At 33.3% G+C, this 24,152-nt stretch overlaps 3 protein-coding genes across 3 annotated transcripts; 1 reads left to right on the top strand and 2 right to left on the bottom strand.

The window, feature by feature from the left end:
• Window positions 1-3,776: 3,776 nt before the first annotated feature.
• On the top strand, window positions 3,777-5,148 carry LOC124927450 (zeatin O-glucosyltransferase-like). Its single transcript, XM_047467857.1, has one exon. The coding sequence runs from the start codon at window positions 3,805-3,807 to the stop codon at window positions 5,146-5,148; it is 1,344 nt and encodes a 447-aa protein (XP_047323813.1). The 5' UTR covers window positions 3,777-3,804.
• Window positions 5,149-6,355: 1,207 nt separating this feature from the next.
• LOC124924010 (mannosylglycoprotein endo-beta-mannosidase) lies at window positions 6,356-10,442 on the bottom strand. The gene is made up of 5 exons (XM_047464039.1): window positions 9,784-10,442; window positions 9,423-9,702; window positions 9,170-9,339; window positions 8,890-9,094; window positions 6,356-8,118 (listed from the first exon to the last, which is right to left on the bottom strand). Exons 1-5 carry the CDS (start codon window positions 10,353-10,355, stop codon window positions 6,502-6,504), a joined length of 2,844 nt encoding a protein of 947 aa, XP_047319995.1. The 5' UTR covers window positions 10,356-10,442; the 3' UTR covers window positions 6,356-6,501.
• A 2,411-nt stretch (window positions 10,443-12,853) lies between these two features.
• LOC124925329 (nuclear pore complex protein NUP93A) lies at window positions 12,854-23,317 on the bottom strand. The gene is made up of 15 exons (XM_047465299.1): window positions 23,104-23,317; window positions 22,903-22,994; window positions 22,600-22,666; window positions 21,850-21,909; window positions 21,240-21,329; window positions 20,509-20,775; window positions 19,845-19,940; window positions 19,624-19,758; window positions 18,602-18,655; window positions 18,419-18,502; window positions 17,003-17,089; window positions 16,026-16,931; window positions 14,162-14,343; window positions 13,335-13,626; window positions 12,854-13,228 (listed from the first exon to the last, which is right to left on the bottom strand). Exons 1-15 carry the CDS (start codon window positions 23,203-23,205, stop codon window positions 13,151-13,153), a joined length of 2,592 nt encoding a protein of 863 aa, XP_047321255.1. The 5' UTR covers window positions 23,206-23,317; the 3' UTR covers window positions 12,854-13,150.
• Between the last annotated feature and the right edge of the window lie 835 nt (window positions 23,318-24,152).

Here is a 24,152-nt window from a genome sequence, read left to right as displayed (position 1 = left end):
AATTGTTCACTTCCTATAATGAATCCTTAAAAATTAGATGTCAATCCAACTTCCTCTCCATTTTCTCCAAATGCATGTAAATAAAGTCTATATGCATATTTTGTTCTCCATAATTTTGTATTTCAGTTATTTATATTAAGTTTATCAAATTATTTTTTCTTAGTTTTTATTATTATTATTATTTCTTCCACATTTTTTGGTCATGCTTTTGCAGTTATATTTAAGATACATTTTTTTCAAACATTTTCAGAAAATAAAAGCAATGAAGAAAAATAAAATTATGCTTTGTAGAACACAAAGAGATCGAAAAAATACTCCAACCCATACAGTACGTTTAACGTACTTAATGATCAATGTTTATATATGTATAAAGATTAATTTCAAGACTGCTTGGATCTGTTGGAATTTCTTTTTATGTTTGAGCCCAAAATCTGTTTCCAAAAAAAAAAAAATTCTATTAAATTTTATTGATTTGCAAACTGAAAATTAAAACCTCGTTATTTATAACATATATTTTTATAATTTATAAATAGAGTAACGATAAAGAGATAAACTAATGTACATATTTTCATCTAACAATGAAAATATAAATCACGATTAAAAACCAAATTATCATGTAAATTAATATATATAAATAAATATATATATAATATATATGACCTGGCATCTTCAGCTGAACTAAATTTTAACTTCCTAAAAATTTATATTAAATTAAATAAATTTTTATTTTTTTAAAAAAAATTTATATACATAAATAAAATTTTATAATTTTAATAAATAAATTTAACACGTCCAAAGACTCAAGAGACTTCTAAGTTAGTATGATTTTGGTCTTTTAAAATTTTGTTAAAAAATATTTATTTGGAAATATATATATATATATAAGTAATAAATTTAATTATTAAAGTACTTTATTTAAAGTTTAATAAAAATAAAATAAATATATTTTAGTTATTAAAAACAAGTTATTTAATAGGTAAATTAATCATAATAATATGATAATAAAAAAAAGGGTAATATTCTAAATTTTTAAAATAAACTCAAAAAAAATTTAATGAAACTCAAATTTAATTAATTACAAAAAAAAAATTGTCAATAAAAAAATATATATTTAAGGGTAATGAAAACAAAAGAAATGGAATATAAAAATGTAACCACGAAAACCAATAAAAACTTATTTACTACAAATTTCTTCTATAAAAATCATATCCTGAATAACTTATTATAAATATGTCTTAGTGATGTGTATAAATAAATAAAAGTGAATATTTTATTTACTGCATGTTAAATAAATAAAGATCATATTTATAAAGTTAAAATAAACAATATTTATATTTGTGATCGTCATTGTCATTGTCATCGTTAGGGCCGATCCTGAGGAGCATTGAGATTTTGGGGGCATATGCAAATTTGAATTTTGAGACCTAAAATAGTAAAAAAAAAAATTAATTTTAATTAATAAATAAAATATAAATAATTAATATATTATAATACGAGAGTAAAAAGGAGATAAAAAATTATTTTTATAATATATATTTAATATTAAAGGAGAAAAAAATGAAAAAATAATATTAATAATATAATAATATTAAATATAAAAAAATAGGGGCCCTATAAAAGTGGGAGGCCCTATGCAAGTGCATTGGTTGCCATACCCGAGGGCCGACCCTGGTCATCGTTATTAACATTTTCATCACATTTATTATCCTCTTCGTCGTCAACATCTATGATCTGAACACGAGTGACTTTAATGGTTGAGATTTGAGACAACCTAATGATCTTTTTCATCCTCTCATTCATTGTTATTTTTGTTATTCACAAAAAAAAAAGATAATCATTTGATAAAAAGACATTCATTTAACTTTTTTCTTATCAGCACCGATCTTATCTTTTTTCGACCTCTTACTCTCATTACTCGGTTAACCAATAATACCATTTCTTACATAATAGACCTCTCATATTACTAATTTTGTGACCTCACTTCTGCACTCAACCTTTTCAACGGTACCAACATTTTTACCATCACTTTTGGCAAACCAACTAGGGATGGCAATGGGGCGGTTCGGGGCGGGGAATGCATTTACCATCCCCGCACCATTTTTATTTCGGGGATTTTTTTAATACCATCCCCGCCCCGTTCGGTTTTTTTCGGTTTCGGGGAATCTCCGCGGGGCACCGTTAATAAAATATATATTTTTAAATAATAAAATTATCCAATAAAATTATATAAATGGATTTTTTAATATAATATATATTGTAATATGTTGAAATTTTAAATTATTATAAAGAAGTAAACTTATTATTCTTATAAAATATAGTGAATAAATAAATATATTATTGATTTAACTATATTTATAGTGTTCGGGGCATAATCGGGGGTGAGATCGGGGCGGGGGACACAAATACTATCCCCGCCCCATTCTCGTTCGGTTTCGGGGAAAAACCATCCCAAACGGGGCAATTTGGTTCGGTTTTCGCGGGGCGGTTTCAAATTGCCATCCTTAAAACCAACCATTTCATCATATCACCAACCCCTTTAGCCCACTTCTTCAGTAAACCAACAAATTCATTCATATATTTAGCCACCAATATTTTTTGTTCTCCTACTAACACATCTCATTACTAATTCCGTGACATCACTTCTAGTATTTTTTAACTCAATCATCTCATATCATTATCGCGACCTCTTTACCCTCACATAAACAAACCAACCATGGTCAATCCAATCGACTTATCATCTCGTGACTTCACTTTCACACTTCGGTCAACCAATCATCTTAGTCACATATTTAACCACCATTATTTTTTTTCAATGGACAGCTCTCATTATTAATATTGTGACCTCACACATAAAAATCTCAATTGACCTCTAAATCTTGTGATCTCATACTTTTAGACGTCTCTTACGATCTTTTCTTACCGGCTTCTTATCCCTCAACAAACTAATTACCAATCTCAATCATATCGGCCTCTTATCCCTTGGTAAACCAGCCACTAATCTTTTCTATCTCTCATCTCGTAACCTCACATGGTTACAGGGTTGTAATTATTTTGTAACCTCACACTTACATGTCTTTGGTCACTTGGTTACTATTTTAAAACGCTGAGTTTTGCTTCCTTTTTGGAGTGTAACTAATTAAATAGTTCACAAACACATTTAATCATTTAACAAGACAAAAAACTTGTTGTTCGAACCCAACACCTCATGGAGGCTAAGGATGTCCACATTTTATTGTCGCTAAGCTAGAAGATGGGATAACATTTTTAACTTTATCTGTAACTCTTTAAAGATTATGGGTAAGTCAACCACATTTTTAACTGTTTTAAGATTATGGACGGGTCAACCACGATCCGACTCAAGTATTTATTCACTTTTAGATATATATCAAAATTAATAAAACAAACAAATTAACTTAAACTCAAAACGTTTCAAGATATAACCGAACATGTACTTTTTGGTGTTTTAAGTCGACTTTTATCCTGGCTTAATGGGTTTTTTTTATTATTATATATATATTATTATTATATACATAAGATATAGATTACTCACTTTTTATAATTATTAAAATAATTTTTTTATAAGAGATTTGTATGAATGTATTTAAATATGTTATAAAGTTAATGAAAAAAAATATACTTTTTATTTAATGAATTTTTAAATGAGGATAAATACAATTTGTTTGAACATTTTCTTTACTTCCCTTTGTTTTGATTTTGTGAAGCTAGAGAACTTGCATATTTTCTTTCCTCAAGCTTTCAACAATGGCTGCCCATCATCAAGATACCATCCCAGCTCCGATTATCATGCTCATGGTTCCATTTACGGCTCAGAGTCACCTTAACCAGGCCTTGCAACTCTCTTTCCTCATCTCCTCCAATTACCAAATCGAAGTTCATTATGCCGCCTCTTCCAAACACAACCGTCAGGTCAAGCACCGGTTAACCGGAGGAGGAGACCGATCATCATCGGATTTATTATCCAAAATCCACTTCCATGATTTACCCATGCCTCATTTCCTCTCCCCATTACCAAACCCCAATTCAACATCAAAGTTCCCTGCACATCTCCAGTCATCTTTCGACGCTACCCTGCATCTTCGCCACCCAGTTGCCACCCTTCTCCGACAACTCTCCGCCACCGCAAGAAGGCTCGTCGTCATCCACGACACGCTTATGAGCTTCGTCGTTCAGGATGTTGCCGACATTCCAAATGCTGAATCCTACAATTTCAGGTGCGTATCTGCCTTCTCCAGTTGCTGCATGAATTCCCATTACAAAGGTGAATCAATACCTCCTCTGGAAGAGTGTTTCGTCACTGATGATATCCTAAGATTGTCCGCCGTTCAAGCCGAATTCCTCAAAATCAAACAAGGGGATATTCTTAACACTTCCAGGCAAATGGAAAGTTCCTATCTTGATTTAGACATGGCCAAGAACGAGCACAACGTAAACAATAAACAATGGGCTATCGCACCATTAATTAATCGTGTTAGAACAATAAATCCAACCAGCGGAAACGAATGCTTGTTGTGGCTTGAGAAACAGCCGCCAAAGTCGGTTATGTACGTTTCATTTGGGTCAACAATTTCAATGACAGATGAACAAATTGAAGCGTTGGCGTTGGGTCTCAAAGAAAGCAAACAAAGATTCCTATGGGTGTTGAGAGATGCAGACAAAGCTGATATTTTTACGGGAGAAGTTAGGAATCTGAAGCTGCCAAATGGGTTTGAAGAGAGTGTGAAAGAAACTGGAATGGTGGTTCGTGATTGGGCTCCCCAAATGGAAATACTGGGCCACCGGTCGGTCGGTGGGTTTATGAGCCACTGCGGATGGAATTCTTGTTTGGAGAGCTTGAGCTTGGGAGTTCCTATAGCCGCATGGCCGATGCATTCGGACCAACCTTACAATGCTGTGTTGATAACTGAGATTTTGAAAGTGGGTATTGAAGTTAGAGAATGGGCAGACAAAAGTGAGGTAGTGAGTTCTTGTACCATTAAGAAAGCGGTGGAACGACTGATGGCTTCGGATGAAGGAGAAGAGATAAGGAAAAGGGCGGAGGAACTCGGCGGTGTTCTCAGGGATGCGACCGAGGAAGGAGGTGTTTCGAAAATGGAGATGGATTCTTTCATTGCTCATATTACTAGGTAAGCTATATGTTTGTTGGTTATGGTGTTAAGATGAATGTCTTGGTCATTAAGAATAATAATAATAATAATAATAATAATAATAATAATATTGTAAGAAGATTATGAAAATCTTACTTTTACTTTTGATAATAATAATAATAATAATGTACCTTCTTGAGCAGCTTGAGCCATAGATAGAGAAATTGAAAAGAATATAATATAGGCCCATGCATGTATTGCCACCAGTACTAAGAAAAAAAAATCAATAGATGAATAAGATAATTTTTTACTTTTGTGTATAAGTTTCATTTATGAATAGGATACATGTAATGCCTTGTCTGGATGGGTAGTATCGAAATAACCTTATAAACATATGGTTAAATTATCCACTTAAATTCTTCATTATCACCGTGCTTAGTAACGTGAACCTGTAACTTAAGTAGGGGTATTGATGTGGTTGGACTTGGGCTTAACTGAAAGGGTGAGTCTCCTGAAACCTATAAATGACTTGCCCATTCCAAGTGGGGAGTTAGATCTAGCGCAAGACTCTTAAAATGATGTTAACTTGAATTTTGTAAGTATAATTTTTGTTTATTTATAAATATATATATATATATATAAATAATAATAATAATATATAACTATTATTTTTTTAAAATTAAACTATTACGATTTCAAGTAAACTCTAGATTTTACGGGTTTAGAGTCTAAAAGCTGATTTATCACAGTATGAATACTTCCCGCTATCAACAGTGGAAGGATAAGAAGCTGCTGCTTCTGCGGCTTCATTCAGCCCAATCGGTTGGGCCCTTTGAACAACCACATCTTTTGTTTTCTGGATAAGTTATTTTTTTTTTCTTAATGAAGCCAATGGGGAGTGGTCCTTTTATAATAAGATAGAGGCTAACATAAACAGGAAGCAATGGCTCGCACCATTAAATCAAGTTAGAATGATAAATTCAACTGCCGGAAACGAATGCTTGGCGTGGCTTGAGAAACAGCCGCCAAAAGTCAGTTATGTACGTTTCATTTGGGTCAATGACAGATGAACAAATTGAGGCGCTGGCTGGCGATCGGGCTCAAACAAAGATTCCTATGGGTGTTGAGAGATGCAGACAAAGGTGATATTTTTACAGGAGATGTAAGGAATCTGAAGCTTCCAGAAATAAACACAATTAAGCTTATATTTTTTCTTTGTGATGTAAATCAACATGAATAAAACAAAGTCATCAGAAAACTAGGACTCCATAATTTATATATAAGTCTCTCATCCCATCCGCACAAGAAAATCCATGAACAGCACAAGTATAAACCAACAACATACAGAAAATAAACACACATGTTTACTCTTTATTTATGTTAATACAAAAGTTACCTACAAACACAGCATATTCTGGCCATAATGGTTGTTCCAACCATTGAGTGTGACCCTCGGGGTGACGCCAGATGGGACTTGGAAAGAAAGAGTGACAGACATTTCCTCACCCGGTACAAGCGAGAAATAGTTGTCAGAGTAATGTACAGGAAGAATTCTAGTGTCTTCTCCTTCCTTGTGCTCTTTCTTGGCAGCATGAACTGAGAAATGAAGAAAGAATGCAACTCCACTGTCAGTTCCATTGATTTCCAATACCTTCTTATTCATGTTCTCATCTTTTTCCTTAGAAAACCGGCTGCATATCCTTTCTATCAATCCTATCTCCTTTTTCTGACCATCAGCAGCATTATTGGAGCCGGGTTTCTTTGAGGTGTTATGCACTTGCATCTTGATCACGTATTTTGAACCAGTCATGGAAGCTTCAGATGTTATCTTAAGGGGTATTTTCTTTTCCCTGTAGGGTTCAAGTTGTCTGTAATCTCCACCAGAAAGATGCAGCCAGTAGAAATTCCTGGACAAAATTACCTTATTATCGGATACTCTATGCAGTTTGAGAAGAAGAAAGTAAACTGGCTTCGGAGCTTTAGATTTCGGGTACTTCATCTCGAAAACAGGTAAAGTCTTTTTACGCGGGATCGTTAGCCTCTCAGAGAAAACTTTATAGTAAGGACAGTTTCCTTCTAGATCCCATACAGTGGCTTCTATGGCTACATCAGATAAAACCTTGGATGTTGTGTTAACCACCTCGATAAAATACGTAACCAGGTTTAGTTGAACATGGATCGGCTCTGCTGCAGATCGACAACCATAAAAACCAGCCGTTTGGTCGTGCAAATGGTCGTAAAACTGACCTCTCAGGCCAGTCCAGGGATTCTGATTTTTCCAGATTAGTACACCCGTATATTTAGTCCACATACGAGAATTCCATCCCTCTAACAAGGCTCTATACTGAACATAGTTGACTAGTTGAGCCTTGAGACAAAAATCATCGAGATTTGTAGGTGCTGCTCCATATAGCAAAATTTGATCATGAACCATTTTTTCAGGTTTTGAGTAGGGGATATACTTGTGGTATTCCCATGTCGGGTTAGGAATTTCTTGTACATAACCGCCTTCTAATTTCTTGAACAACGGAATCTTCCATGCCTCTTGAGGCATCGTTGCTCGGATAGTAGCAGCAACAGGCATTCCAACTGAGCCAACTTCGGGATTAAACCCATACTGGTAGAAATCATCCTTGAAAAAATCTTCTGGATTTTGAATTTCGTAAGGTCCATCAGAGAAATCTCCTTGACCGTTTGCAAAGCCATCCCACATGGATCCTTGTACATAGCTACGAGTACCATCAAGGTAACGACTGGGATCTTCATTCGAGGAACTAGAGCTCTCGAAATATGGATGTAGTTTCAATTCATCTTTCAACGCGTTATTGATATCTTCTGGCGGAATTTGTTCATTTCCTCCAACCCAAAGAGCGAGACTAGGGTGATTTCTGAGAAGTTTCACTGTATCTCTCGCACAAAGTAAAAAAAGCTCATGGTCGAGGGGACCGTTAGGATTTGATACTGGATCACCACGCCCATCAACATCTCCGGTTATCCAGAATTCTTGCCACACCTATAAGAAAGACAAATTATTATTACATGATAAACCAGATAAAGATTCAACAAAATAATTATCATATACTTTTTAAGATGATAATTATTCCTGCAATTTATTATAAAAGGATGACAGAGTAAAAGAAACAAAGCACGTGAAGAACACACTGATTTCACGTGGAAACCCAAGACATGAAAAAACCACAGGAAGAGGAGAACACTTTCCCTATATGTCGAAAAAGTAGGTTAGAACTCAGATTTAGAGAAGAGCAAGAACACCCTAGCGAAGACCAGATATTTATAAAGGTAAAATACAGCCTACAACAGTGTCCCGCAAAATTCTGGTTTTCTTTTGTCGCATTGCGAGCCGGCTAAACTCATTTGGGTCACCAAAACTAACAGAAAGAACACCATATAACCACATAAGCTAGTAACTGATAATAAAATAGCACAGTTAACTTCTGAAAAGATCATCTAAGCCCTTCCAACTTCTACATATTGGGTCAAATAAGCTCTTCACATGTGAAGGACACGCGACAAATATATAACAAATGGACAGTTAGAAAAATACATTATGTACAAATAAGGGCTTATTTGAAATATGTTGGGTGAATATGCACCATTGCTTCGAAAAGAAAAGAGTCACAATGATTTTGGCAAGGTGACAAATCAAGAGAAATGCCATTTAGGGAAACTGAAAAGAGAACATTGGCCATATATTACAAAGATAAAGAGAACAAAAGTATTCAATGAGAAGAAGATAAATAAACAAAAGGAAGTGAGATCTAACCAGAATTCCATAAAGATCACAGTAATGGTAGAAATCTGGCCTCTCAGCTAATCCACCACCCCAACATCGGATCATATTGAAGTTCATGTCAGCATGAAACTTGATGTCTGTTTCATATCGTTCCTTTGAAAGCCGTAGCAATCCATCTGATAAAATCCAGTTACCTCCACGAATAAAAACTTGATGTCCATTGACCTTAAACAATCTAGAGAAGAAACAGAAGTTACTTACAGGTGTCCAAATAACATCCATCAAAAGAAACATTGAAAAATTGAAGTACCTTCCACCAGTCGCATTATCAATGATGCTTTCTATTTTACGAAAGCCAAAATCATGGTTCCATATATCTGACTCTCCATTTCCTTTAACATCAACACTAATCGTAACATTGTAGAGTGATTGCTTTCCCATGCCATTCGGCCACCACAAATTTGGTTTATAGAAGAAAAGCTGTAAGCATCCATCAACATGTTAAAAATAAGATCTACCCTAAAATGCAGAATATGAAAGACCTAAATTGTCAACAAACAGACCTCGGGATATGTATACTGAATCCGGGTTCGTGGAGGGATTGACAGATGCTTTGATTGAATATGTTCAATTAAGCAAGTATTACCATCGAGTTCAGTTGTTACTTGAACGTTCAAAGAACATTCAGTCACAGTGTTACTTCTATTTACCAGATCCATCGTTGAATGCAAATATACCCTTGTGTAATTGTCGAAAAAAGATGAAACCAAGTGAGGATCCACTATTTTCACAGGCCCTGTGACAGTTAAAGATACCTCATCCCATATACCAGTGTTCCTATCCCTGTCATGATTCATGAAACAAATATTTGAAACTCATCACTTCATTACAGAATAGGATGGATCAAAGAAGTAACTCACTGACCTTATGGGTATAATCCAATCCCAACCCTGCACATACTGAGCAGCAACATCTTTTCCAATCTCATGGTCACCACCTTGGCCGCCCTTAGAGGGTATTCTTCCAGGGTGATCAGGAGGATAAACAAGAACAGCAAGCTTATTCTCCCCATCAGGATGAAGAATTTTGGTAACATCAAGAGAATGCCTACGAAACATACCCTTGGGAAGGACAAATTTGTGACCATTCAAAAACACTTGAGCAGAGTAATTAATTGCGCGGAAATTCAGATCGACGTATTGATTTGGTGAGGGTTGGCAGTGAAAGGTTGTAAAGAACCAAAATGTGTAATAGTCTCTACCAGAATCAGCAATATCTATAATTGACTCGTTATTGAGTCCATAGAAAGGATCTGGAATAAGTTTGTTCTTCAAAAGAGTTGATAAAACAGTTCCGGGGACAACGGCTTCCATCCAAGGTGAGTCGGTGCCGGCGGGAGGGCGAGTGGTGGTGAGCTGAACGCCGTCAAGTTCAACCTCCGTTATTCTCGCCGCTAGCCATCTTTTATCAAGTATCGTTTTCCCTATCTTCGCCATCGTCGTCGTCGCTCAATCCGAATGAAAGAGATTACTCAAACCTGAAAATCAAATTCATAAACTACAAATTACAATTGACAGACTCTTTCTCTCTCTCCTTCAGTCATATCTTGAAGTGAGATATATATATTAGAAACAAAACAAAACAAAAAAACAGTACGAGGACATGTAATTAATTATGTTTAATTATTATTGTAATAATATTTAATCAAATGTAAAACATATCTACTAATATAATTTGATAAAAATGTTTAAATGTTTTTTTAATAAAAATTAAATGGAAAAACAAGATAACAAATATATTTGTTTGGTAAATAATAAAATTGAAACTGAAATTAAAATTAAAATTGGAGTGTAATTTTAATTCTTTTTATAATTTAAATTTATAATTATAATTGAAATATAATTATGAATAGCATATTTTTATAATTTTATTATTTTTAACCAATTGAGTTTGAATGGTCAAATGTAATTAAATTTATTAATATATAATTAAAATATTAGTTTATTTAAATTAATATTATAAAAAATTATATTATTTTTAAATTAATAATTTTTTTTTACCAAACTGACTTGAAATTTCTCTTCATATTTGAGATTACTATAATAGATTAATTAATATTTTAATAATAAAAATAATATATATTTAAATTACTTTTACTATATATATTGAAATTAAAAAAAAAAAAAAGTTTAACACAACCTATAATTTCATTGACCACTTGATAGAATTTAACTTCATAGATTTTGTAAATTCAACAAAACTATTAATTTGCTATTATAAAACTCAAATGTATTTTAAAATCTTAAAAGATAAAATATTCAATACATCAATATTAAAGAAATCTTAGTGCTTGTTTGATCCTTGGTTTTATTAGGATTTTTCAAGAAGAAAAAAAACTATTTGATAATTAAAAAAACAGTTTTTAAGTGTTTATTGACTAAAATGCTTTTATTTTTCATTTTTAGTATTTTGATAGATAAGAAAAGTAATTAGATATATGAAATGATGGTTGAATTTTAAATAAAAGTTTCTTAAAATACCTAAAATTCTAAAGATCAAACCAGACCTTAATAAGTTTTTTACCTTAATTTAAATAATAAAAACAGTCAATACATGTCATAAATGTTGTAATCTTTGTAAGATCTAGCAAATGGCTTAATTAACTATATACTATATTACATGCAAAAATCACCCATGAGTCAAATCTTTCATAACATATTTATTTAAGTTTTTTTATTTATTATGCTAAAAGGCCAAAATAATTTCCTAATATTTTCTTTTCTCTCAAACATCATTAATGGCTAGATCTAGTTATCATCATCATGACCTACGAGAAGTCATGGACTCATGGTTCCATTGTCCGCAGCGGCATATCTATGATAGGTGTGGGCCCATTCAGAAAAGATATATTTTTTTAATTGAATTTATTATTTATTTATCTAATTATTAAAAAATTGAACATAATCCTACATTTATTTATTCATTTTATCAATAATTTTCTTGATATTTGATTAAGATTACCTAATTTTTTTTTAAACCCAACTCAATTCAAAATATTAAATCCTCCCTACAAACCACCTTAACAAAGCCCTAAACAATTCAGTCAAAATCGTTTACATAAGATTGTTTCTTTTTATATTATACTAAAATCTATAGTTTACTTGAAAACATGTTTAATTTGAAAAATATTACTTATATTATACCTAATTAATTTTAAAAAATTATATATTTAAATATATAATTAATTAAAAAATAATACTATAAAAAATTATATTTACAAAATTAATTATATTAATTAATTTATTTAAATAAATAAATAATAACTTTTTTAATTTATAAATATATTTTTTAAATGTAAAATTGTAAAATTAAAATTATTAATAAACTTATAAAATCGTACGAATTTAAAATAGTAAAATTTATATATTTAATAATTTATTTAAAATCTTAAAATTTTAAGAGTAAGTATCAAATCCAGTGGAGGAAACCCATAATTTACCAATCTATGCCTACCGAGGGGAATTTGACTAAATGGCCTTAAAGATTAGGCTATATGACTTATAAAAATAAATAAAAAACGTTGGTGATACTTTCATATTTTTATATGAAATTGTTCCTGTCACGAGACGCAACCGACATTCGCGAGATGATTTTGTTTTTTCGGAAAAAAAAAAATTCCGTCTCGCGATTGCCGGGTGCGTCTCGCAACGGAGGCATTTTCGTCAAAAAAAAATAAAAGTGTCACAAACGCTTTTTTATGCGCTGACACTTTTTACAAATACATTAATCTTTAGCGTCATTTGCACCAATTTCCCCTCCCCACACAACCAGACCCATTTCATTATTAAAAGTTCAGGACCCATCTTGTGAGAAGGTTGTTGAAGAATTAATGGAGTAACTTTTTTCTGTTCTCAGGCATGCATGCGGTTCAAGATTCAAGGAGATGGATTTTCCTTCATTGCTCATATATTCCAAGAAATAGGTCCATGCATTATCACTTCTCAAAAAACTAACTGCAAAATTATTAGTTATTACTTCAAAGAAGGAACACACCATTCAGAAGAATTGGATTATCTGTAGTAGATCATTCATTGTATTGTTTCTCAAAATTAAAAACTATCTTATATCCCAACAAAACTTGCCTCCTCTCAAACAAGTCCAATATTAACAAACTGCATACATTTAATAATAATAATAATAGCAATTAGCTTAAAACAATCCTTCTTCTGCTCTTCAACAATACCCCCATCTTCTTCTTCATCTTATCTTAGACAGAAACAGTATTTGATACTCACAAGCTCCGAGAAACTCTTTCATACAGTTCTTGAGGCCAGTTTCTGTTCATATTGTTTGCCAGAAAACTCGCAATCTAACCCAAAGAAGAAAAATATATTCAGTAAAAAGATGCATATCCCTTATGGAAATGGCTCCAGATACGAAAACAGAAACACATAATACAAAGTTGTAATTATTACCTTGGCCCTCATTGCACGGAGTGAGCCATCAGTGTCAGCAACATTGTCCAAGCAGTTGAGACCGACCTTGAGAAGGTCAGGCACACAAGCTTGGACATTGGGAGATAGCTTATGGAAAACACTGCTTGCGATATCAGGCGAACGAGGATCCAAGGGTAGAAAAGGAATCTTGGCTACCTCTCTCAAGGCATCAACATAGGAACCTGCTCTTGCAAGTTTATGAATAGACAATATTGCCTCAAGCTGTCTTGACACAGTTTGCTGCTCTAACACGTGTTCTCTTTCTTGAAGACTGCATTTTGGGTTAAATGTGGTTTTAGTCATGTTTGGAAGCAAATAGTACAAGGTTCATGTTTATTCCACTCATTAAAGCAACTATATATAGTCATGTTTGGAAGCAAATAGTACAAGGTTCATGCTTATTCCACTCATTAAAGCAACTATATATGGAGTCTAAGATATGATTACAGAACAACTCTTTTTCACCAAATTTGCAAAGTTTTGGATCATAACATGGCCACGCTGGGATGTTTTGTTATACATTTATTTCCACAGTGATCATTATTTGAAAAAATCAACATTTGTTATGTTTGTCAAAAGAATCAAAATGATCCAAAAAATATATAAAAAGTTTATACCAAATGAATTAAAAAGAAAATATTACACTATAATTTGATAATTTGTATGATAATGTAGAAAATAATTTGTATAGCAAATGAAGCAACAAAAATCACAATATAATCTGAATCATGGTCAAAAACTATACCAGATGAAAAAAAAATGAATAAAATATAGGCTCAATAGCAGTAGCATGGTTTGGAAATAACCTGATTCCTGGATAATATTGGTATGCCTCGGAAATTTCATTCCCAGCATTAATAAGGGCGGCAGTCCTGCTTTCACCATCTAACCTACCACGCGATAAAGCGCAAATTGCTTCAGACAGGCACTTATTTATGATTTCCAGTGCCATAGCAAATGCACCCACTCTTCTCAGAACTTCTATAGCCTGAGATTCGAAGAAAAGAAAATCAATGTGGATAAAAATTCAAAGGAAATAGAAAAAATATTTGCTAGAAGAGAAATAAGATTTAGGCGTCTCCCCTATAGTATAGAAAACATAGGGGAGACCCAGTGACAAAAAAACAGACAGGTCTAATCAAGTTTGGGTTAGACCCAGTGATTCATTGATCAATTCATGTCACAAATATGTTGTGATTCCCATATTTGATCTGAGCCCTATTGGGAAACTGCTAAGTGCTCAAGTTATTTTATTTTTTGAAGGTAAACTACAGCAGTTTTTGACATGGATTTTGAAATTGCAAGAGAATTTCAAAATAACTTTGGACAATATGCAATAAATAGCTGCAAAATTAACACAGAGAAACCTTAATGCAATATTTGTTCACCTTGAATTTTAACTAAAAATTCAATTCCAATTTTTATAGAATTATAATTAAATGTATCTCAAGTACTATGTTTAGAGGAATTTTCTTGAATGAAAATAATTGGCAAAAATACAGATGTTTTCCTTCTGTTGTTTTCTTATTCATTAACAGATATACAAATGACATAAATAAGCAAATGCAATAAAAAGGAAAATGAAAATTTAGCATACACAGTAAATTTCACTTCATGAATATAATGTAAGATAAATTGAACTCGTGCAGGAATTCGAAAAGAAAATTTACTAACAATTTATTTGACAAACGTTTTTGCTTTTTTTGGGACCCTAGATGGGGGTGGGGGGGAGGAAAATGAATTCCTATTCCGCCATATTGGAATTAAAAATCCAATGAAAAAGACTATTTAATATGGATCTACAATTTTATAGATTTATCTTTTCAAATATTGAACCTAGAAGGTCAATTCTAATTCTTGACAAAACAAACATATCCCAACTTGATTCAAAAGCCATCCATAAATGTTTCATGAAGAGCTATCTAAGGAGAAAAATATTTATACAACCCTCAATGAAGGTGATGTACAAGCCACCAACATCAGTACAATTTAGAATGTCCTTTCATGAGTCTTAGTTCATCAAAAGCATGCTAAGAGAACATCGCTGATAGTGAACAACTAAATAAAGAACACTTATCAAAAGGACAAAATCAATGGAAATACAAGCTTTCATCTCCATGACAATTTGGCATGCGGCGCATGCCCATTAAAGAGCTCTAATGTATCAGGATGCAAATTTAACCTTCATGATGTGTAGGCAACTAGGCATGTTAAACAATTAATAGCAAACAAGGCGTTTGATGAAGGGTTATTTGATTTTTTTATCCAAATCACCAACTAAAATACCCTTTACTTTTATAATCATTTGTGACATTCTCATTTGATTAACTTGTTACTCTTTTTTATTGTTTAGATGTTTCACCACGGTTAACGTGAACTTCGCTTTGACCGGTGGGATAGTGAAAAATATTTTATCCTTTCATAAACTATATATATTAAATACAACACAAATAATCTACTTTTTCATCACAAGTTTTTTCAAGAAACAAATTCTTTATAAAAAAAATAAAACTACATCAAACAAGCTCCAAGTGAAAACATGCTTATAGTTGCACATTTCTCCCAAGTAAAACAAAAAGGAAATGCAACCGAGAACTTCTCAGGCACCCATCCTAATACTCCCATAAAAAAATGTGTAGTGCTGCAAATGACAAAGAGAAGATTCCTTACTTGATCATAAAGCCCAGCTTCCTGACACTGACGAGCAGCTTCAAGCAAAAACTGTTGTCTTGCATCTACATCAGTCAAGAACCTACCTAACTCACCTTCTTCTCCAGCACCTCTTGGACCAAGCAAAAGATGGATGCCCCCATCCCGCAACAAGACCTCCATAAGTAACTGCTTCAGCATAGAGATTCTCTGTCTCTGTTGATCCACATTACCTCTCCCACTCCAAGACAGCTGTCCACCACCCACCGCAGCAGCTGCTTGTGCATAGTACTCTAGTGCCAGAAGAAGATTACCTTGTCGAATATACAGCGAACCATATTGCCGTATTATGCTAGACACTTCAGCAAAAGCATCCATCACACCCGATTTCTGCCCTGATATAGTATTACCTACAGAGAGTATACTGTGGTCTTCCATCACTATGGAAATATGCACAGCATCAATATTATAGCCTTCATCTCCCAAATCCTTAGACAAATACAGGAGTGCTGGTAGCAGCTGGATGCTCAGGAGCAAAACATAAGGGTATACCAATGGATCCTTTCCATTCTTCGTATAGTAGGATGGCTCAAACTTGTTCAGGTAAGTCTGTAAGTCATCCAAAGTATAAGGTGAATAGCCTTCCTTGAGGACAATAGAACTGGTCCCTGACGGACTGTCTCTTATAGCACACAACTTGAACCACAAGAAATCTTCAATGGTTCTAAAAAGTGTTGGATGTTCTCTGAGAATACGGTCAATGTGCCTCCGAGATCCTGACACCATAGCATATAAAACTAGTTTTTTCTTGTCAAAAGAAAATCTACCAGTTCGGTCACTTAATCTTAGCATTTTTTCACATTCTTCAGAAGCACTAGCTGCAGTCTCAGCTGATACCGTTCCTCCAGTGCTGATCCATTCAGTAAGCTGCAAAACCAGCATGTTCCAGTTAAGGTTAAAATAGATGCCAAAGATGGAGATTGTGGAAGTTCTAGTACCTGGGGAACAAAGTAGTGTGAAACACGAGATTCCGATGCAACTTTTGTAGCTTCAACATAATACCCAGTTCTCAAGCAAAAATATATCTGTCACATAAACAATATAAGGAGATGAGATGAGATGAATACTATTCAAGAAAAAGTATACAGAGGTGTATACCTATTTAAAGGTATATCAAGGCAAAAACAAGGTTTGGATGCTATTCATAGAGGGATGAAGTCAGCTCTACTAGTAGTTAGATTGGTCCTAGCCGAGCCAGCTCGCAAAGAAAATTAACAAGCACCAAGAAAATGATATGCTTTATCACATAACTCATGTTATTTTTTTATTTTTTTATTATGGAGAACTAGTATGACACCCCACAGCCATAGCCCACATAACTCGTGTTATTGCCATAGAAACACGCACAAATACAGAAAACACATAAATTGAATAAAGATAGTTAAGTTAGAACCTGTGCTATCTTAGAAAAGACACAAACATGAAACATTATTTGGTAGGCACTAGGAAAATGTTACTACGAGGATTTTTTTTTTCATTCCTGAGCCGCTCAACGTCAAACCTTATATCTTTCATTGACACCTCCAAGGAATTAAAGAATTACTCAGAAAGAATGATGAAGTAATTAAGAGGTTGGTGATTCATAAGAGGTGATTGCAAGTATAAAATGTAATGTTATTGAGTCTCATCCATGACATGTTAAGCAGTTGCTGTTTCATCTTCATTATTGAGCTCAATAAACAGTTTTAGACTCATCTAAAATGACGGAACTGAATGATTTCTCGTTATAAACAAAATTTGTCAGTAGTTGAAGTGAAAGAAACTCTTCTCTGAGAAAAAAATTATTCCCACCCTCTCATTTTATGGGAGACATTACTCCCTCAATTTATAAGAGCACTTGGATCAGTTCATCATTTTTTAATGCTATAATTATTAAACTACCTTTATCTACTTTTTGCCTTTTCCAATAAAAAATATTCTCTTTTTTCTAACCCAATACCAATCAACATTACCACTTCCTGGTGCATGCTAGCCACTTTTGGTGTAAACAAATATGCACCATTTAAAGATATAGTAGTTCTAAACAACCTACTCAAAAAGTCGCATATCACAAAACACAGAATGACATACCTGGAGACAAAAAAAAACTCAAGCTAGAAACTATCTAAGCAAAAAGAATGCATCAGAAGTATAACCTTCTTCAATGTGTTTACTCTACTCATCAAGGTAAAAAAAATAAAAAATAAAACTACCTGCTATAACCATGTTAGGAGATTTGAAAGCCTATAACCTCATCCAAGCATAAATGTCAAATGATGTTCAAAATAAAATAGCATCATCTGAGACATCCCAACACTTTTTTATACAACTTCAAGTAACAATAAGAGCAAAAGTGGAGGAGGAAGTTAAAAGACCTGCTGCCATGTAGTGTCAATAGGAGGTTGCCTGTAAGCATCCCCAGCATCAAAATCTAGAACTCCATAATCTGTCAATCGTATCTGCAATAAAAATATAGAGTGGACACCAATGAGATTTCACATAGATCCCCTCGCTTGAAAATTTTAGAAGAATATTTAAACACAAGATCAGTAGAAAACCCGGAGAAATGCGTGTATCCTTTGCAGATTCCCAACTGACCCACCCAGTGCAGCCTAATATAAGATGGTAGCAACAAGAACAAATTAGTATATAAATAACAACAGGTTCCTCAAGGATATTGAAAACAAGCAATCATCCAGGGATGAAATATTGCTCATAAAATATAAGGACAATCATGTGTTTTCCCATTAGAAAATTTGTCATAGGATTGTATGTACACTAATGGGAAAAAACTTGTTTGTCCTTGTGTTTGCCAATGAGACAGTCAAGTGTTTGTCAATTAAATGTTTATGGATTCTCTTAATCCACCTGGTTTAATTGCAATAGGAAGCATAAGATAGAATAGTGTTGGAATTGGCTATTACTAACAATTTCTGTCCAAGATCTCCTAGTCTAGAATGGATGGGATGTCGTCTGACGTCTATCTATCACAGACAGATCTGGACTATTGGAAGCTTCTTCCAAGGTAGCTTATTTTATATGATTAAATCTCAACACATGGTTTTCAGTGTGGATACTACATTCTCTGGAAATAAAATTTAGATGAAGTGTCTTGGGAAGAGAGAGAAATAATCTGTATCTCATAGATTCCACAATTTCTGGTTAGCAGTGAATCAGTTAGTGGTAATGTGTTTGGTCTCAATGACTTCTGAAAGCTCCACCAATGGTTGTGTACAGCTTTGGAACCTAGGAGGAAATTATTAGCTCTGCTCATAATTTGAAGGACTCGAGGGTGAAGAAACTATAAAAACTGCCAAAATCTTAACACTATTGATAGAGGAGAGGGCTATATATTTCCAAACCATTATATATTTCAGACATTGCATCACAATATTCATTTGAAGTAGTTGTTTTTCATAGACTTATCTCTTTTCTCTAAAGCAAAATAGTATTGATCTTGAAAAGGAGAAGATCACAGGAGAACAGCATACCTTTCACATAGTCATTCTTATGAGATCTCTGATACCCAGTAGCTAATATCAATAGAAAAATGAAAATGCAAAATGCAACAAGGTCTTGCCTGAGCTGGATGATTTTGTATTGTATCTATAACATATTTCTCGTGTCCATACTCGAGATGGCGTCTTGCTCCAATCACCAAAGAATGTTTCTTGGAGAAATTCCTTTGAGGTGTTGAGTCCTCGTTCATCATCATCTGTGAATGACTACCTTATGCTCAAGTAACAGCTTTGCAAATTATTGCAGAAAGATCCAAGAAGAGGAATAGTACAAAGAGTAAACCTGAATCAGGTGCCATATTTTCTGCATGTTCACTGATTTCCCACCAGATGCATCAGTATTTAAACCCTCGTGTGCATTTCTGAATGCTGCTGCAGGCTAATGAAAAAAAGGGATAATTAGTCTGTGTATTTGGCAAGTGTAGTAGACATCTTGTGTAGGAGATAACTTGAGACTTGTAGGATTATTTGGAAAAAGTACTTGTTTAATGTAAAAAGTGGATTGTTTGGGTTATTTGAGTAAAATAATAAAAAATTCTTCATTTTTAATATTTTAAATTATTATAAAAAATAAAGTAAGGGTAATTTAGTTTTTTTTAATTGATTGATGATGTGATAAGGGGTTATTTGGATTAAAATCAAACAAGGCCTTGTTGTTAGGAGATAACCTGTAGTCTCTTTATTTGGGTTTCCAATGCTGCTCATTAAATTCTCTTTCACTTGTATATATGACAACTCTTGAGCAATGTAGTTATGAGAAATATACACAATTAAAAACATTTGTTCTTCTCAAATTTATTGTCTTCTTAATAAACTACAGCAAGTATACTGAATCAAATTAAACGAAATAGAAAGGGCAACAAATACTTTAGGGGTCAATTTATCACATCTCAAACAATATTAAAAAAATTCAGATCAAACACAATAACTAAGAAACAGGGTCTTACTTTAAATGGTAAACCCCGCTCTCTTGCATAGTTAAGTTTCTTGACAACCTCAGCATAAGCAGCGGCCTTTTTGTCAACAATAGGTCTACCAGACAGGGGTGCAAACTCTAAACTTGGTGGTACAGAAGAAACCTGACTTGACGTTAAAGACAATATTTGCCGTGTATGGGATCCTCCAGCACTAGAATCACCCATATTGATCCTGGGTAATGTAGATATTCTACTCAGGCTCTGAAGGAAATCCCGTCTTTCCCTCTGCCAATCCTCCTATAATAATGATTCATTGGAAAATCAGGGGTACAAGGTAGAATACAAAATCCAGAGCTTAACAACAAACCAACCATCATGTAAATTCAATTAATAATGGAACTAAATCTAATTTACAGTACAACACTAAAAGGACTAAGGCTGTGATGCATAGCATAAAACAGGTCAAAGAGTTCAGCAAAAACTCAAGCAAAAATTGATGTCTCAATCGTACCATCTCACACCTGTCAGAGAAATGTTGCATGCTAAATATAAACATTTAATTTTCTTATTATGGGCAATAAAGAGCCAGCAATGGGAGGTTAACACGGAGCGAAAATATGTAAATGAAATAAACCAGATAACAAGATACTGAAGTAAATAAACAAACATCAATACAAATTGCTATATCAGATTGAATTTCACGCACAAAGAGTCCATAGAGCTATATTACAAAACACTATTCAAGAATTCCCACAACCAACCTGCATTTTGGTCATCATAAAATCACTAAAGCTTCTAAGATTGTCCTTTTGAGCTTCCTGAATTGCTGACATGGTTGCCATCTCGTGTACCTAAGTAAGAATGTTGAGAAACAATGAGATTATTTATTGTGGCAGAATATCACAAGGATAAACATACAAATTAAAATATGAAAGGATAAAACAGTACTTTTGGGTCAGACCTAATCAGGAAGGCTAACAATAGAAATGTTCCCCAAAAAAAGGCACAAGTATTTGAAGTGCATAATCAATTCTGAAGTTTAGTCTTATAAAACAGCCTAATGTGGAAATTAGTGCAAAACTATTGCAGTTCCACTGTCTCCTTTCTGTTGGTTCTGCAAGTGTGTTAACATGGGCCCTGAACTAAACAAGTAAAGGTTCTCAAGTCATACAACTCCAACATGATAGGTGGATGATAAAAAAAGAAAAAGAAAAATGTGGATTCAATAGCCTCAGCCAATGCTGTCCTAATGCAAATATACTACCAATCAAGCTATCACATTCCACGCAAACCATATAAATGAAGTTCTACATGTGACTGAGTATATAACATATACTGGACCAGCATGTAACAAAATGGCGTAAAAATTACCTGTTGAAGATACTCTTCAACACTTGTTGCCTCGGCAGGGAATACATCCTCAAATGTTGTCTTAAAGAAGTAAGAATGAGAAAGGACAAAATCAGTAACCAGAGCTTCACTAGAAGATCGAATAGGAGCAAAAGCAAGATATACAAGTTACACAATTTATTGCACAATACTATAAGCAGAAATGGCATTTACACAGCATGTTAGAGACGAGCTATTGTGACAATCCTCTCCATTTCAATAATCCAACACAATCATGATATTTCCACATTCTTGAGAGTCAATTATTCAGCATATCACTAAGATTAAAAATTCACAATGCTCACTCTTTGAAATTACAGGAAAAAATAAACATATGCTGGAATTCTAAGCTTCTCATTTTCAAAGGGTGGGTTTGTTCTCAGAAAGGCAGCACACACAAAACATGAGTTATGTATTTCCTTTGTGCTGGCCAACACAATTATTCAGATGTTTGCAATATCAGTAGTATGAAACTTCATCTATCCTTTATTAGCATGTGAATATGTGATTGAATGTGACTTCACAACAATCTACATTGACAATGGTCTAGCTTTACTTTGTACATGGGTTGATATGATACAAAATAAATGGTAATATCGCCAACTAAATCCAATTCAGAATTTCATACAGCTAAGATTTTGAAACTTCCAAATGAACAATAGTTACAGGTTAGTAATGTGGAAGCAAGAATATATAAGAAAATGTGAACCAACTTGAAATAATATAAAGTACCTTGAGTTCAAACGATTTAAGGTCACGAGCAAGTTGCTCAGCATTTATTCCTTCTCGTGCTAGTAACCTTCAAACAAGTTGAGAAATTCTAAAAATACTAATATGAAAGCAGTGGAATTTACTATGAAGAACAATAACTATTTTAAAAACAGCTTTGGACACTGCAAGTCAAAGGAACCCAAGAATAATGAACACAAAACAAACCACGATGAAATCTTTTAATTTAAGTAAATTAAAACAACTTTACCTAATTTAACAAGACTATTAGAAAGAGAAACGGAGGAGGGATGGGATGGGATGTACCTAGTTGCAGCGATAGTCTGGGTAGGAGCTTCAGTTCTGAGGGTTTTGGCCTTAAGCTTCTTCGACAACGCCTCTAATTGGTCTAAGTTCCTCTAAGAAAATGAAAAGGATCATTTGGCGAAGAGAGAGAGAGAGAGAGAGAGAGAGAATTAAAGAATGGAGATACAAGTGAAATGCAGGCTACGAAGGTGTTAACGGAACCTGAAGAGGAGGGAACTGGACGGAGGGGGCGGCTTGATCAAGGAGCTTGGATGAGGAATGGAGAAGATCAGTCCAGCTGGTCATGTCTGCGTCGCTCGCCATTCTCTCTGTCTGTCTGTCTGCTTCACAGTGAAAATGGTGACGCTCGCTCGCGGTGCCTTGGACAAGCTTGCCCTAGCTACTCTTCTTTTCTTTTGAGCGGTAAACTTGCAGCTGGCGTTTCTCCACTTTTGCCTCCATTTGCTGCATTTGATTAACCCAATTAAATAAAAATTAAATTAGATCATTTTAAATTAAGGTATTTTAAGTGGAATTCAATTTAAAAATTAAATCTCCATATTTTTGTAAATCTTAAAACTAAGAACGTTAATTTTAAGTTTATATGCACTAACCGAATCGAATTGTCCTATGACGGTTTTTTTCGAAACTGAACAGGGATGGAGTGGGATCTTAGGGATTGTATTTGTGTCTCTCGTCTCGATTTTTTCCCGATTCTGTCCGAACATTATAAAACATAATTAAATGTATAAAATCACAAATATATTTATTTATTCACTATTTTTTATAGGAGTTTGAAAGTTTATTTTTTTATAATAATATAAAATTTTAATATATATTATATTAAAAAAATCGTTTATATAATTTATTTACTTTTTTTTAATATTTTATAAATGGTGCCTTCCGAGAATGGTCTCCGAACTGTTTTATTGTCATCCTTATTTAAAACATGTAAAGATTATTTACATTATAAAAATAAAATAAAATATTATTCATATTTATAAAAAAAACTCTGTCCATATTTTAATACTTCAACCGCTCAACTAGTGAAACATATAAAAAAAAATCAATATGTTTATTTAATATTTTCATTTGAATTCTTATTACTTCGCTTCTTTAATTAATACAACTACCATACAAAATGAAATAAGATAAACATACTTAGATAAATTCATTTTGATTGAAATAGTTCAACAAATTTTAATTATTTATGATTATAAATACATTGATGCACTTGTTTAAAAGGTTATTATTTTATGAATTTGAGTAAA

The sequence above is a fragment of the Impatiens glandulifera genome, chromosome 2 (assembly GCF_907164915.1).
Source record: "Impatiens glandulifera chromosome 2, dImpGla2.1, whole genome shotgun sequence".
Taxonomy (NCBI): Eukaryota; Viridiplantae; Streptophyta; class Magnoliopsida; order Ericales; family Balsaminaceae; genus Impatiens; species Impatiens glandulifera.
This window is presented reverse-complemented; position numbering and strand designations above follow the sequence as displayed.

What these genes read in the sequence shown, in the direction of transcription:
- LOC124927450 (XM_047467857.1), top strand. Translation starts at nt 3,805, where the DNA reads ATGCTCATGGTTCCATTTACGGCTCAGAGTCACCTTAACCAGGCCTTG.
- LOC124925329 (XM_047465299.1), bottom strand. Translation starts at nt 23,205, where the DNA reads ATGGCGAGCGACGCAGACATGACCAGCTGGACTGATCTTCTCCATTCC. An exon ending in TTAAATCGTTTGAACTCAAG is followed by an intron (nt 21,910 to 22,599) that starts GTACTTTATATT and finishes TACTTCTTTAAG; the next exon opens with ACAACATTTGAGGATGTATT. An exon ending in TCCGTGCAATGAGGGCCAAG is followed by an intron (nt 13,229 to 13,334) that starts GTAATAATTACA and finishes TCTTTGGGTTAG; the next exon opens with ATTGCGAGTTTTCTGGCAAA.
- LOC124924010 (XM_047464039.1), bottom strand. Translation starts at nt 10,355, where the DNA reads ATGGCGAAGATAGGGAAAACGATACTTGATAAAAGATGGCTAGCGGCG. An exon ending in GATTGGATTATACCCATAAG is followed by an intron (nt 9,703 to 9,783) that starts GTCAGTGAGTTA and finishes GAATCATGACAG; the next exon opens with GGATAGGAACACTGGTATAT. An exon ending in GTGATCTTTATGGAATTCTG is followed by an intron (nt 8,119 to 8,889) that starts GTTAGATCTCAC and finishes TCTTTCTTATAG; the next exon opens with GTGTGGCAAGAATTCTGGAT.